We start from the raw sequence: 15,472 nt of genomic DNA, 5'->3' as shown, positions 1-15,472 counted from the left end.
CCCCCCCCCCCCCCCCCCTCCATGACCCTAACGCCCCTGGGCATTGTGGGGGTCTGGGAATGAGTCTCCTTCAGCAGGACCAGCTGGAACGAGAGGAGCAACATGCTGCAGGAGCAGGAAAAAAGATGCCCTCAGAGTTTGAAAAACGCCCCTCAAAGAAACTGATGGCAAGTCAGTCTTTAAAAGTGCCATGAACAAAGAGGTGGAGGCTGCTGCTAACGGTGTGACACTTTCCTGTTTAACATCAATTTTAAAGACAAGCACCTCCTTCCCAACTCCTGCTTCATGCTAAACTAAAAAGATAAATTTAATATGTTGTATTTATTCAATTTATCATAATTTACTTGGACTGGTAAAATGCATATGTTGCTACCAGGACACCTGCTCTATCACTTGGAATTCAGTCAGTTAAATATTCATACGAGATAAGGAAACAACGCTATGCTTAATATGTGTTTTTTTTATATATATAAATATACTGTGTATCATACATATATATACATACACACATATCAAATACACTTTCTGCTGTACTGACTACAGAACTGCGAGTGAAAACAAACACATGTATAAGTGGGGCTCTAAAGCTGAAAGGAACACAAAGTTAATCTAGATTCCAGTCTCCTTCTCAGTCTACAGGGAGCCCTGTGTTTTCTCTCCCTTTCAGAAACAACTGTATGTACCCTTAGCATGTATGTGATCAGAGTAAGTCTTGTTCATGTTTCCATAAACAGGAAATCTGTGTCTGAGAAAAAAAGCATGAGATCACAAATAGCTGTTAAGTTGAAGGTAATGATATGACATTTTTGCATGAATATGCTTCTTTTTGTCTACTTTCTTGCAAACTGATACCACAAAGCAGTTTTTCAAAACAGTTCTTCAAAGCTGTCACACCCTCTGGTACACAGGAAGCAATATGTCTTATATTTCTTGTTTGTTTGGGATGAAAAAGAACTGAGTTGTAAGCATGAACAATGAAAGCAGCAATGACTCAACAGTCACATAAAAGAGCGACACCTACAGAAGGTCAAACAATCCAAGAAATAAGACCACCGCCACACTACTGACAATCCTGTCTGACAGGTCATCTTTGGGAAGTGCGATGCAGGAAAGCCGCACCAATAAACTCTAGTAGCAGTGAAGGTCTCTGGGAACATGGGCTCCCACTTGTCGCAAAGCTATCATAGAGAAACCATGCTGAGGGGTTTCCTTAACATTGCATGTTGTCAGCTTATTGCTTGTGCTATCTGTGTTGCAGGGAGTGTCTGCGCGGCTTTCATCCATGATTCTGGAAACCAGCTCTCCTCCAACCACAACCGACAGTGCTGGGAGAACCAGCATGATGGGAGAGTTCATAAGGACACAGGGAGGGGTATGGATGGCAGGCGTTTGAAACTTCCTTTAATATATGACTGTAAAAACAGACTTGTACATCTTGCCGCTGTGTCAAAATGTGCTCGAAATCTGTTGTCCTTCTCACAGACTCCAATGTCCCACCTGCTTGCTTCCTGTCACGATAATTACGCTATCGATTTATCATACGATATATATGGACATGACCTCAATCGTTTTGCTAACCCCGATATTGCCTGTTGGGTTTGAATGTGTATTTGTTTACGCAAGAATGTAAACAACATTTTAGCCAACATGGCGCCAGAATAAACAGCAGGGTCTTCCCCACCATTACTTGAGTGTCCCCCTTTTTTTCTCTACACCCTTGCCTACTTGTGTGATGAAGAAAAATAATACCACACTTCAAGGACGACACAGCGTAGCTTACCAGTAGCCTGCAGCTGCACCGTTGAAGTTGAAGAGGCACAGTCCTGATAGTCCTTAGCTTGCCAACCCCTGGCAACGAGCCAAAAAGTCCATCGTTTGTAGTTTTACCCTCCAACAATTTCATCCTCCACCCTGTAAATCCATTCCCAGGAACTGACTGTAGCACACCGGCTGGATTTTGAAGGAAACTGCTGTGTTCCCGTAGTTTCGCTGAGCTTGTCTAGGGGAATCCCTTTTTTTTCTCAAAAAACCTATAAAGGTTACAGTAGTTTTATATGTACTTTCTTGTATATGTTATCAGGTGTTAATTACTTTTTTAAATTATGTTGAATATTTTTCATATTTCAATTTCAATGTCTGAATATTCTTAAGAATTAAAAGTTCATTGCTCTTTCAAGGGTTGTACTTGCATTATTATGCTACTATATTATCATTAGATTGGTGGCATAAAATAGTCTGAAATGCAATTTTTTCTGGGACAACATATCATCCAACAAAAGTAATTACTGTGACAGGCCTACATGCAAAACCCATTAACACTGCATGAACATGTCTGACAGCCTACAAGCCCTGTGTGCAACAAGTGGCTATAACCTGAAAAGAGGAGCTAAGTAGATGAGCAGCATAAAATATGAAATGTTGAACATTCAGAGACACTAAATAACCTTCTCACTTTTGACACATGCCTAAATACTGGAAATCCTGATCCAAACACTGTCAGCTGAGAGGCTTAAAACACTTTTATCATATACATAAACGTTTAACTAGGAGATTTTAGAAACTGAAACTGATGTGCTCAGCAATATTTCAGTCTCACCACTCTGTTGGTTTTGTTGAACACAAAAACAGAGTCCCTTAAAACACATCTGCTTACAGCGAGTACAGAAGCCAAGTTTCAGTTTTAGGGAAGTTACTGGGCAATACAGCCAAACATATTTCAGGCTTGGGGGCAATTCTATATTTACATCAATATTTTGTGTGTCTCTTTTTCAGTTTCTTATGTGTAGGGAAGTTAAGCAACCAGCACCACTTTTAAGGCTGTCATCATTATGCATATCTAAAAGTATTGGTTATCCCATACAGCTATGGACTAGCAGTACTAGAATCTTCAGTAAGTACAGCACAGGCATTTACTTTGATATTTATGATAATAATCTGCTCCTGGTGTATAAGAATGATATCTCCCAGCAGCTAACAATGCAGTGTCAGCTCACAGGCAGATACGGACAGACCGAACTGTTCAGGTGAATCACTTAACTCGTCTGTCCCCATCTGTCCCTCTCATATCTGAGAAAACTAGATTCACTACGAGTTAGGGTCCCACTTTATGGGACTGTCATGACTAAAAACAACTAATGCAACTAACATCTGTGTTAGTTTTTTAACTGAAAATAACATTTTGTGGGTGCTGCAATAACTTTGACCATAGGCATTTTGCCAGGCAGCAACCTCTGCAGCAGAATAATGAAAACAATGCTAAAGCGCTAAAAAAACTGCAGTTCCTCAAACGGCCACTTGAGGCTGGCTCCAAATGTGAGCCAATCCCCACAGAACCCCCTGTTACAATGCCAAACTTTATTGCACAAATGAATAAGCACAAGCAAATAAAGTTTACAGACTGGCACAGGAAAAATAACAGTTTGGATCTCTATGGCTAATTTGCCCCTTCATGACAACTGTGCAGGGGTTGAAATTTTTTATAACTCACCCATTTATATTTTATTAAGGCTTAAGTTACGCATAATTAAGGGCAGAGCCGCTCTGAGTGACAGGCTGTCTGCAAGGTGTTACCTCAAGATGGTGATAGTTAAAATGCCAAACTCGAGGATTCAAAATGCTTCAGTCACAGTGGCTATGCCTATTATTTCATTCAGTCTATGCATTTTACACATTGTGAAAATCATAAATTCAAACTAATCAAAATAATTTGATAATCTGTCCATGGCTAAATAATCCACGTAATTACATGTTGAAAAACTGTATAAATCATACCGTAAATACACAGCATTATTTTTTGGGGAACCCAGATAGCAAAACGTTGACGAAATTATCCATTGCTAATGACATATTTTTGTGTGTCATACCTCTCTCTCCCCCATGTTTCCTGTGTGCATGTCTTAACTCATACAGACATGCATGCAAAAGTCCACAGTAACTTAAGCACTACAGTCCGTAAATTAGCAACAAGTTTCATAACAAAAACGAACGGTCAATGCTGGCTAAAACAAAGGAGAACCTTTGTACGTGGATGTTTTGTACATTGTGCCTTGCAAATTAAAAGCAGCTAGGAAAAATACAAGATCTAATAATGGAGTGTCAGAGTCCCAGTATTTTGCCAACCTAGAAATCGCTATTAAAACTGCTTTCTTCATCTTTCCTCCTTCCCATCATCTTCCGATTTACTGAACTTGAAACAACGAGCGACCCCAAACCTAACAACCCCTCTCTTCTGCCTCCGAGGTCTGTTCTGCTTCTCGAAACTCTCACTTTCACCTCCCATGTGTGTCTCATAGCCACAGTGGAGTAACTCACATCTGTTCGACAAAATCCAACAATGGTGGAGGAGCCAAAGACAGAGGGAGAATACAGACTCCTCAATTATCTCACTCACTCTGCAACAACCACTCCCACTCCTGCTGCAACCCCCCACTGCACACACACACACACACACACACTTCTATCTTTCTGTCTCTCCCATGTCACAGCCAATACCGAAAGGCCCTTGGGACTTTTGCCTATTGACGAAACTTAAAACTTGTACAAGAGAGGGAGAGAAAAGGGGAGAGGGTGAGAGACCCCAGGGAGAGAGAGAGAGAGAGAGAGAGAGAGAGAGAGCTAGAGGGGAAGAAGGGGGGGCTACAGAGGAGAACAACTAAAGTGAACTCTCTGCTCATCAGGCCTTGAAATATTCCATTCTTTCCATAGAATCAAGGTCTCTTTCGTTTTCTTCAGGTCAGGAGTGTACAGCTGCTGTGTGGCTGTGTGTCTGCATGTGTGTGTAGTGCTTGTGGATAAGGGCTAAAGAATGCTGCTTACTCAGTGGTGCGATGGTCATTTGCAGCTGCTCCACACCATCACAATGTTGAATTTCAACCCAGCTAAGCCACCCCCCCCCATATCTGCCATATCAGCCTGGCCTTGCATGCAACTAGGCTCGTGATTATGGATGCCATTTTCAATCAGAGGTCTTTTGACCTGTCTACACAACACATGAGGTACCTTTAATGTGTGTTAGACTGTAATCACATTTAAACTGAATGAACACAGTAAATAAGGCCACATTTTCCTGCCCAGAGAAAACTATCCGATCACTATGTTATGGGATACTGCTGAGAAACTAATTCAAGTTGATAAGTTCAAGAAATTCTTTCTCTATAACCCATCTGCAGGTTTTACCTGAGTCTATAGTGGTGACTTTGTGAGAATAAAAAGGGGCCAACAAAGTTATGCATGTTTTCTGGTTATGTTATGGCTTTGTTTATAAAAGTGGTGACAGTTGGTGCAATAATGACAAATTGTTAAACCAACAAAAACCTATTTTTTCTCCTTTTACTCAAACTTTACAGTTGCTTGTGTTAATGTAGGTTTATTTGAATTTAAATTCCCAATCAGTAATTTTAAAAAAAAATATATAAAAATTGGGCCTTTAACAAATCAGTCCATGCTATTAACTGTCTTCATTGACTTTGTTGACAGAAGCAATCACCCCTACTTTGACCAAAGCCCCACAAGTCTTTGGACCAGCTTAGCTCTGTATGAGTTGGTAAGACTAATCAAACTTCAATGTAGCTACACTGAAAATACCCAGATGTGGTACTTTGCAGTCTACATTTGGCCTGATATATTAGAGTTTCAGTCAGAAATGCAAAGTGCTCAGCTCTGAAAACTGAGTTGGGGTCATTTGTGACAGGGCAATTTGACTCAATCCCAAATAATACACTGAAGTATGATTCTGCCTCTCAGAAGACATTACACCTTTATCTTGTACCACACAGTGTAGATGCGTAGTGGCTTGTTTTTGGGTCGACGATTATTTTAAGCATATCTGCAGTATTTCAGCCTGGACCCTGTTTTACCATATTTTTGTGTTTAAGTGACTAATGAGAACAACAGTTTTTGAACTTGGTCCAGTGCTGAGCGAGAGGGCTGCATCGGCAGCAGCAAAACAGGCTGCAGTGTAACCAGTTGGGGCATGTTCGCACCCTCTATTTACATCCACTACAAATGCTTGTATTTGTCACTGACAGGCTCAGATTATTGCAAGTGTCTCACCACTTTGGAAAGGATCCATACAGAGATAGACCTTAAAAAAGTAAGATCCTTTTTGTTTATCTTGAAACAGCCCTAAAATCACCATTGTCAAATCCACCAGACATTTTAGAGTGTATGGAGCCAGCAGATTTTTACATCTAACTGGTTTAATGACATGTTTATTTTAACCAATCCAGAGCTGGTGATTTATTGGAACAGTGAAAATACGAACCAAGCAGGCTTTTGTGAGTTTTGTTGACTCTGAATTAAGTGCGTTTTACGATGATAAAATTACTATTTATTTATATTGAGTCTGGTAGATTTCCCTCTACCAATTTCACTCTTTAACGAAATGGTCTATCTCATAGGAATGCTTCCCATAATGCTGTCAGACACTTAGAATAACAATCTGAGCCTGTCAGTAGCAGAAACGTGCACTTCTATTGGACATAACTTGACAGGGCACATCTGCGACGAGGTCAAGGTAATATTGCACCCTGTTTCGCGTTGCAGGCTGCAGCGCTCTCGCTCAATATTGGACCGATAGCAAAAATCATTGATCTTATTAGTCACTTGGACACACAACCATGGGAAAATAGGGTCCATGTTAAAACAAATACCAATTATCCATTAAGGTGTTAAGGAAAGTCATGACCATGAAGCAGCAAACAACACACAGATGCCACAGAAGCAGATTGTACAGTAATACACAACACCCCATGGTGCCATAATACCATTTTAAGCTAGTACTGGCACTGTCTTCTATTACAAGGGGAGTTTATGGTCCTGGACCTCCACTTAAAAGCCCCAAAGATGACACGCTTGCACAGTGCAACCTCTTCCTCTTTAGCTCCCAGCACCTCCCTTGTCTTACCTGTGTCCTGTCGGAACTGGTGCATGGACTGGAGATCTATGATGTACGGCGAGAGCCGGCTGTCCACCTGGCCAAGGACCACGCTCCCTCCGCGGGGGTCGCTGCTCCGGATAGCAGCCTCTATCTGGTGGGAGACGGCGGGGCTGTAGGGCCGCCACCGGCCGTGCTCGTTCAGCCATTCCCACACCACCACGGCAGAGGCCAGGAGCATGTTGTTACTGTTGGCCCTGGTGGAGAAATGAACGATGAAATACCAGGAAAACACTCTTTGTTAGCTAGAAGTATCGCCAAGCCCCTCGGAGATGAGTGAGGAATTTGTTTGCCAAAATAAAGCCTGTCTGCTCAAGGCAGAGGCCAACAACACTGCAAACAAGGTGCCATATGCACACAACAGCCTGTTTATTCCGATATCATTTCTAATATGTCCCTTTCTGGATGAAAGGGTGGTTTTCTCCCTCGTGATAAATTCATACAGGCCGAATATAACCCCACAGCTAAAACAAAGCCAGGTTTATATCTTACATGGAGCCGCGGCACAGCTAACGCCGGGGGAAGGCGAAACATTCTTCAGTGAATACCCGAGCTCCTCGCATGGCCAAGCGGAGAGGGAAATCACGGTCCTCGCTCGGCTGTCCTTGTTATAACACCGTAATACGACGTTAACGTTACACCAGCCGCGAAACAAACCGACAATGAAGCGGCCTAAAAGTGTCGTTTGTCTCTGCTAGTCCTGGCTCCAGACACACCGATAGCCTCTCCGACTTGTCGTTGATTTCCAGCGACGGCCTTTTGTGGGATTCTCGCCTCGGAGGAAGAAATCGCCTCGGTGTGGGGAAAAATTATGTTTTTAAAAAAATAAAGCTTTGTTATTCCTCGTAGAGCGTGAGTCAGATATGTCTACATATAAATCCCGACAGAACCAGCCTCGTCAGAGTGTAGATAGCAACAGCTAGTGTGTGTTTTTCTCCTGTAGTTTGAGGCGTAGCGTAACGTTACCGAAATGTTGAAAAAGTAGTGGCTTCCAACAGCGCAACCTCAGTAGTAACCACTCTGCAACCCGGGTCAGATCAGAACAGGTTCAACTGGTCTGCATCCCAGGAACACAACACAACACAACACAACACTGGGGATATATACCGTTAACAAAATGTCACTAGTAAACTGTACCGTATATATTTGGGTCCACGGCGATGTTTTTATGTTATTATTAGTCATTTGCAGCGACTGCACTAATGTCACGTTTCTCTTATTTCCACTTTTTACTTCAGAGTTTGTACTGATGGTACTGACGCTGTATTTGAGCACTTGTTTAGTATATATGCACAAGTTTAGTTATCTGTTTACTCATGCAGAGCCCTTTCCACTACTGCACAGAAAGAGCAGGACATGAATCAAACATTCACCTGTTGATATGAACTTCTGCGTCCTCTCTCTAGTCCAGGACACTTGGAACAAAATCCAGGATCGTCACAGACCTCTTGATGAATTAAATCTCCCCTTTCGTCCTCTCGGCTCCACCATGGCTCTTTATTTCCTCTCCTTCTACAAAATAAATCCCCCTTACTTGTCTTTATAATAAGATGCAAAGTCCAAACAGAGAGGAACTAGATTCCCTCTAAAGGATTAAGAGTAGGAACATGGTACATCCATGATTCGTTGAAATAAACTCTGCCATGTTTATCCTGATGCTACCCATTCGCGTCCATCTCTACCTTACCATGGGAAAACTTGGTATGAGGCTGTAGAGGAGAGTGGGGGGACAGCAGCCGGCTCCGGCCCGTCACCACGCCCGTAACATCGGGGATGGGGGGAGGACAACCAATAGAAGGACGGTCTGTTTAAACATTTCATGCCTCCCCCTGCTGATCCACGCACCGTGGAACACCACCGACGGCTATTTAATACGCCATGGCCTATTTGACATAGTTTTGTTTGACTTTTAAAAACTTTTTTTTCTGCCATTATTTTACACTTACAGGATAATTTTAAAGTCAAGCTCCTATAATGATACTTATTTTCTAATAACGCTTAATAAAGTTTATTTTTGCCCACTTACACAGTCAGTGACTGGCAGTTTCTTTTACTAAGAGTAAAGTCAACAGTGTAGGCCCTTCTTGAGGGTGGTCACATGCTGCCACCTGGTGGATACATGGGAAACTTAACATTATTTTTAAAGCAGGTTAAAGCCGACATTATGCCAGTTAAATGCAGCGCAGGCAGAGGGCGCGTACTCAATATTATGTCGTCAATAAATGCTAATAAAGTACATGTGTGCTTGTCGCTTGACTTTTTTCTTTTATTATTATTAAAAAAAAAAATTCTTATAACTTGCTCATCCAGTTTTGGCAATGTTGTGTCACTGCTCAGCACGTATCCCAGCATGCACTCCGTGGCCCTTTTTTAACACTGGAAAAATGTTGACAAAAATAAATCCGAACACTATTATGGAATAGCAAACACTCGCGTGTCAACAATAAATTCGATTGTGACGTCACTTTTCTTCATCACAGGCTCCTTAGCTCAGGGGTTAGAGCACTGGTCTTGTAAACCAGGGGTCGCGAGTTCAAATCTCGCAGGGGCCTAGTGAACATTTTTCTTTGTTGGACATATTACTGCGCATTTACTTTACACATTGTGGTAAAAACGTGGCCAGGTTTTGTTTTTAAAACCATTCACAAACATCAATCTGTAAAGAACACCCTCCAAAGCAGAAACACAAAACTATCTCAACAAGAAAAACATTACACAACATAAATTTAATAGCTGGCTACAGAAAACGATTTATTCAACATGATACTTGCTCAAAAACACCTCAACAGCACTGTAGAATTAACACTATATTTTTCATTTCAGCTTTTTACAGAAGCAAAGATTCAAGTTTAGTTCAGATTTACTATCATCATAAAAATTCAAAAATATTTGTTGTCAAGAATTCATTAAGACTTAATTTCAGACTACTTCCATTTTAGGAGGTAGGTGAAATGAGATACTTATTTTAACAGTTTTATTACATGTAATTTGTTGTGGCAACAAATAAGACAGTTCTAATATATTACTGAAGCAATTAAGCAATTAAAGCCATTTTTTCCTCATTATGCAAGGAGCTACAGTACACCCAAGATACTCCAGACATCACAAATCAAAAGCTTTGCCTTCTGGCTCAGCTCCCACTTCACCACAACAGTCTGGCACAGCACCTGCATCACTGATGACACCACACTAGCCCACCTGTCCATTATTTGCTCCATTTTACCCTCACTGGTAAAAAAGACCCCCAGATACCTGAACTGCGTTGCTTGGGGGAATAACTCTCTCCCAACCCAGAGGGGGCAATCCACAGAACCATGGCCTCAGACTTAAAAGTACAGATTATCATAGTAGTGTAGTGAAGCTTTTGTGACTGCTCATGTAAGAAGGGGCTACCCTCAGTAAGATACCTCACTCAGTTCAGAACTAGGGTTATTCCATTTAACCAAACAATTTCCTTACTGCCTGCCGTAAATAATTTAGTTAAGCTAATAGAAAAGGAGAAGTTTTAGACAAGGGTAAAGCACCGCAAGTCTTAAAGTTATCTTTTATGGTGGGAAGTAAGTTACTGAAGTAACCTAAATGTAAATCCTACAAATACATTTCCTTCATTACCTACATTACTCTCCTTAATGATTTCTGTCATTGCAGACTGGGCTTGGAGATGGTTTTTTTTTTTGTTGTTGTTCAACAGGCAAACGGGCTGAACTAAGACATGACCAATACAACAGTAGTGCCTGAGAAAAATACATATAGTATGGTCATGTGACCCTCTGTCAGAGCCCGGATAGCTCAGTCGGTAGAGCATCAGACTTTTAATCTGAGGGTCCAGGGTTCAAGTCCCTGTTCGGGCGGAGAATTTTTGCGTCAGCAGTCTTCCTTCATTGTTCTATAATTCTACTTTAATTACACTATTCACAAGCACAGCCATGGTTAAAATCATGAATCAAAGCTGCATTCCATTTAGTGTGGATGTTTTAGAGCCTTTACAAATGTTGTGAGCAAAAACTGCATTTCCAGCTGGGACATGTTCAAATGTCTGCTGTTAAAAAGGTCTACTGCATTAGCTACGGTTGGTGTTGTGTTTTTGGGTGCTGTTAGCAGTGTGCTTCTTGTTGGTGGTCTCCTTGTTTGACTCTGCTTTGCAGTGGGTAATGTAAACAGTCAGCACCACGATCAATCAGCTGCCCAAAACCCACAACCACACAGTATCAGTGGTAAAAGAGAAACCAAAAGAGCCTGAAATTACTTTCACTGTTTTTTTTAATGCCTGGTTGTCAATATTGTATTTAATGAAAACACACTTTCATGTGTCCTCATATTATCAGACTTCCCCTGAAAAAAGGGGCTCTGTATCTCCTCTGGTTGTATTATGCTGCATGTCTTGGTAGGTCTTTAAGCGTGGTAGACATATGCTTAATTTGTGCTGGATGAATCAACAGCGAGTCGCAATTTGCACTCAAATGTAGGAGCTTGATTGGTAAACATTATCTTACACTTAGTATTACTATCTGTATTTCATTATAACTACTTAAAGAGTCCTGTAAAGGCACAGAGAATACGCAGAGATAGAGAAGATAACATACAATACTATACTATACTTACTATACATGTTGGATGTAGCCTACAGTTAAACAAAGATCTGTTGACAAGAGCAGAAAAACACTGGTTTATACTTTACACCTGTAATAGTGATGAGGCAACTTCAACAGACAATGTTTTTCTTGAGTTGATCAGACAAATGTAGATGACATCAGGGTTTACATTAGTCCGCATACGCCAGCTTTTTGATGCGTAGTTGTCCGGCAGATGAAAATATCAACGGTCAAAATGTCCAGAGGGAAATATGCAAAATAAATAAATAAATTAATAGCATATTAGATAGCCTAATATTGTGTGACCAATAAGATATGCTGACCTATGTTGCCAAGACGACTTAAAAATAAGCTTATATTATGCAGACAAGCTTCTGGGATATCAATTTCCAACGCACCTATTTATCCACCAAAACGTTAAGTCTCTTAAAAGCATACGCCACATCCACAGCAGTCACGATCTTCCTCTTAGCGAGCTTGGTGTGGTTAGATGACAGCATCATGGATCACGTTCTCCAGGAAGACCTCTAAAACACCTGGGGTCTCCTCATAGAACAGATAAGAGAATCTCTTCAATCCACCACGGCGAGCCAGATGGTGGACAGAGAGCTTGGCGATTAATGGTGAAGCTTGGCGCACTGAGTCCTTTCCCTCCTTTGTCTCTGCCAATAAACCTCTGATTAGTCACTCTGTTAAATGCACTACACTTCATTTTCAAGTAATTTTCAAGTAATTTAATGTTCAGTGTTTTATTGCTATTTAAATGTGGCTATGATATGGATATTTAAAACATATGTCCAGTAGTGGCTGGACTTCTGAAATATTATATAGCCGTCAGAAACATAAACCCTGCATGGTGCGGATGATACCGAACAGGCCTAACTTGGCACGCCCTCATGAGCTGCACGCATCTGTTGATCTGTTGTTTTAACAGTTGTGGGTGGACAAATACACCAACATAAAGTTGGAGGAGTTCAGTGAACACTAAGCAGTGCGTTTTGGAGTCAGTTTAACACTGACTATTGAGGGGAACATATTTTTTTTCCAGCTCTTTTGAGGGACCTGATGACATGTTGATTAGAAATATTTATATTTACCTCTAAAATACAATCTGATGTATCCTAATTAAAAGAAGAGTGTGCTGGCCAAAGCCTGAGGATGTCCTGCAAGCCTCACAGAAAGGTGCTGTGTGGATGATGCAGAGTGCATTTGCCTGCAGCTACAGGTGATAAACATGTAGGGAAATCTGTGGCCTTAAGGGAAGGTAATTGTACTTCCTACAAGCAATTGTGCATGACATGAAGAACAATTCCTGCCTGACAGGCTTAGTTACATGGTGTAAATTTGCTTTGACTGGCATGTAAACTTGTCTGAAATACTTATGTCAGAGTAAAATTTAACATTTTAACATAATAGGGCTCTAAGTGTTAAAGAGGAACCTCAAGATTTGCTGTAAAAAAAAGTTACCACAATGCAAAACATATTCTCTTACCTTGAAGCATGGTTCCTGTCCCATCTATTAAAAGTGTGTTCACACTGGCAATACAGCAGCACAGCCCCAGGTCTCTGTCCTCAGCAGTAGTGGTTCTCAGTACCAGAGATCAGTTCACTGACAGTACTGAGAAATGACGGCTCAGCTGAAACCCTGAGAAAATGTTGTAGTCAGATGAAGACATATCAAATAATACTCACTGTTCTGTAGTTACAACATGCAGAGTTTTCCCTTCTTCCAAGCTTAACGAGGCACAACATGCATGTGTGTCTCAGCAGCAGCATGTATACTCATTTCCAACTTTGCATCTCAAGAGGAGTCAGGTGATAAGCTGCTATTTATGGTCTGGTCTGCATTCTTGGTGATAGCTTTTATTCCCCCCAGTTTTAGAATTTAATACTTATGTCATGTGCCCAATACTTATACGTTTTATGCCCTCTACAGATGGTACAGCTAAAAGTGACTGTTGAACCATACTGGACATGTTGGACTTCAGCAGCAGGCAAAATTGTCATCCAAAAACCAGGTATGGTGATAAACCCCAGGGTGGATCAAATGGACATCGACTTTACCAAAGCATGCTGATTTTAATCTTAAAAAACATTTGATACTGATTGAAATAATATTGTTAACTAACATTAAAAAAAAAACTGGGCAACTTTACAAAGTAGGGCTGATCTCTCCTGTTTCCTTGAAATTCCATATTACTCTTGAATAAAAAGCCATGCCAAGCAATTTTGACATAAGTTCTGGTAGAGGTTTTACTTTGGCAGTTGGTGGAGTTTCCTTCTCTACAGCCCCCCACTCTTCTGGTGTCCCTCTGGGATCGATCCTAGTTCCTCTTCATTTCTCTTTTTATATTTTTCCTCTGAGTCACTTGTAGAACATACAGTTCCACTGTTTTGCAGTCATTATCATAAACACATTCGCTTATATTATAAATTTGTACATCCTTACTGTAGCTATATGTGGTTTTGCGGGTTACATACAAGAAAATATATCTGGGTTTCATATGGTATAGCGATGGACAGAAGCCCCCACCCATCCCCCACACTCAGGTTCAATGAACGTGCTCGTTGTTGTTTAATTGGTCTTTAACACGTTAGGTAGCAGACTCCACCAAAGTCCACAACACACTCACTTCTTCCTTCACTAATGTAAACAGTTTCATGTTCTGCACTCACCTGCTGAAGTTCAGTGAAACGCCAAAATGGAGGATTCTTTATCGTGTGACGTGATTTCCATCTCCGCACTTCAAGACATAGCCTAGCTTAACGTTACTTCAGAAGTCCCGTGCACAACAGCTGATGTCAGAGGTGGGATTCTAAAACTTTCCACGTTGTGAGTAAAGCCACCTGACAGTGGAAAATGTATCTGTGCTAACTGAACAGCTAACCGAATTCTAATGTTGATATTACATCATTCGCCAGACAGTAACTGTCTAGCACGCGAATTTCTGTTTTTCCGAAGAGAGTGAAAGCGTGTCCCGCCCTCCTCTGCCCCTGATTGGCTTACCGTGACATTTTTTTTACCAAGCAACGAATACTAGCCAATCAGAGGAAAAGTAGGGCAAAGCAGCAAAATAATTGGTAACCCTTGTAATATGAGTTACTTCATACAAACTGACGATGTTAACTCATAATATGATGAAGATCAAGGTCATAACCATGAGTCTACATGTTTTTTGGGGAGCAAATAAATTCAAACTTTGAAATTCAAATGTTTATATTTATTATATTTTATATTATTTACCAAAAGCAAGTATAGACATACAGTCTACTATGCAAATATACAAAACATTAAAGCTTTTACTGTCTATATGTATCCTAAATTGCACATGCAGCACAACATTGATGACATTTTTCTCAGACTTCGTGTTGGCTATCTAACAAATATAATGTAATAAAGACATTAGCTGAATACACCTGTTAGCACTGTTGTTGGTGGCTGGGTGAATGTGTGGCTAGTTAACTGCAGGTTACTTAGCAATAATAGCTAACATTAGTGATGTTTGATTGATTAGTACACATAAATAGGCCATTTTTTACCCAAAACATTTGTTTCCACTCTAGGCAATTACTGACACTGCAAAATTCTACATCCACGATTACATTTCCAGTGCAAAATGATGTATTGACATTAAAGTTTACTTTGCATGCATTATTAGTAAGGTGTTATAACAATAAGTTTCCCATCAACAACTGATGAAAACATTAACCATGCTATCTTTACGCAAAGCTAGTGAGTGGAAAATGCACAGAATGTAGGCCTACAGGCTGTTTGCTCACTAATACACGGTGTGTACAGCCTGCCGTTCTGACAGGAATGTAGCGTAACATTGCGACATTTTACAGGTGAGTATTAGTTTGTTTGCTTTTTTACCATCTGTTCATGAAAACATTTGTTCCGCCTGCATAGTTCCTACTTGTTGTTGCCATTGCAAAGTAAATGAAA

At 40.7% G+C, this 15,472-nt stretch overlaps 1 protein-coding gene and 2 non-coding genes across 4 annotated transcripts in view; 2 read left to right on the top strand and 1 right to left on the bottom strand.

The window, feature by feature from the left end:
- Positions 1 to 8,645, bottom strand: part of LOC126390025 (E3 ubiquitin-protein ligase DTX4-like) — a 43,193-nt gene extending 34,548 nt beyond the window's left edge. Inside the window, exons 1-2 of one of the 2 annotated variants that reach the window (XM_050044094.1) lie at positions 8,308 to 8,645; positions 6,905 to 7,131 (exon numbers count right to left, since the gene is read on the bottom strand). In XM_050044094.1, the coding sequence (XP_049900051.1) occupies positions 6,905 to 7,115 (211 nt within the window). In that variant the 5' untranslated portion in view covers positions 7,116 to 7,131; positions 8,308 to 8,645. Of the gene's footprint in view, positions 1 to 6,904; positions 7,132 to 7,426; positions 7,906 to 8,307 lie in introns of those variants that run through there. The other variant, XM_050044093.1, reaches the window with a different exon arrangement.
- Positions 8,646 to 9,413: 768 nt separating this feature from the next.
- On the top strand, positions 9,414 to 9,486 carry trnat-ugu (transfer RNA threonine (anticodon UGU)). Its single transcript has one exon. It is a non-coding gene; the product is annotated as a tRNA-Thr (tRNA).
- A 1,226-nt stretch (positions 9,487 to 10,712) lies between these two features.
- trnak-uuu (transfer RNA lysine (anticodon UUU)) lies at positions 10,713 to 10,785 on the top strand. Its single transcript has one exon. It is a non-coding gene; the product is annotated as a tRNA-Lys (tRNA).
- The last annotated feature ends 4,687 nt before the right edge of the window (positions 10,786 to 15,472 follow it).

Source organism: Epinephelus moara, chromosome 5 (assembly GCF_006386435.1).
Source record: "Epinephelus moara isolate mb chromosome 5, YSFRI_EMoa_1.0, whole genome shotgun sequence".
Lineage (NCBI taxonomy): Eukaryota > Metazoa > Chordata > Actinopteri > Perciformes > Serranidae > Epinephelus > Epinephelus moara.
The sequence above is the reverse complement of the archived record's forward strand: the minus strand, read 5'-3'. Positions and strand labels throughout refer to the sequence as shown.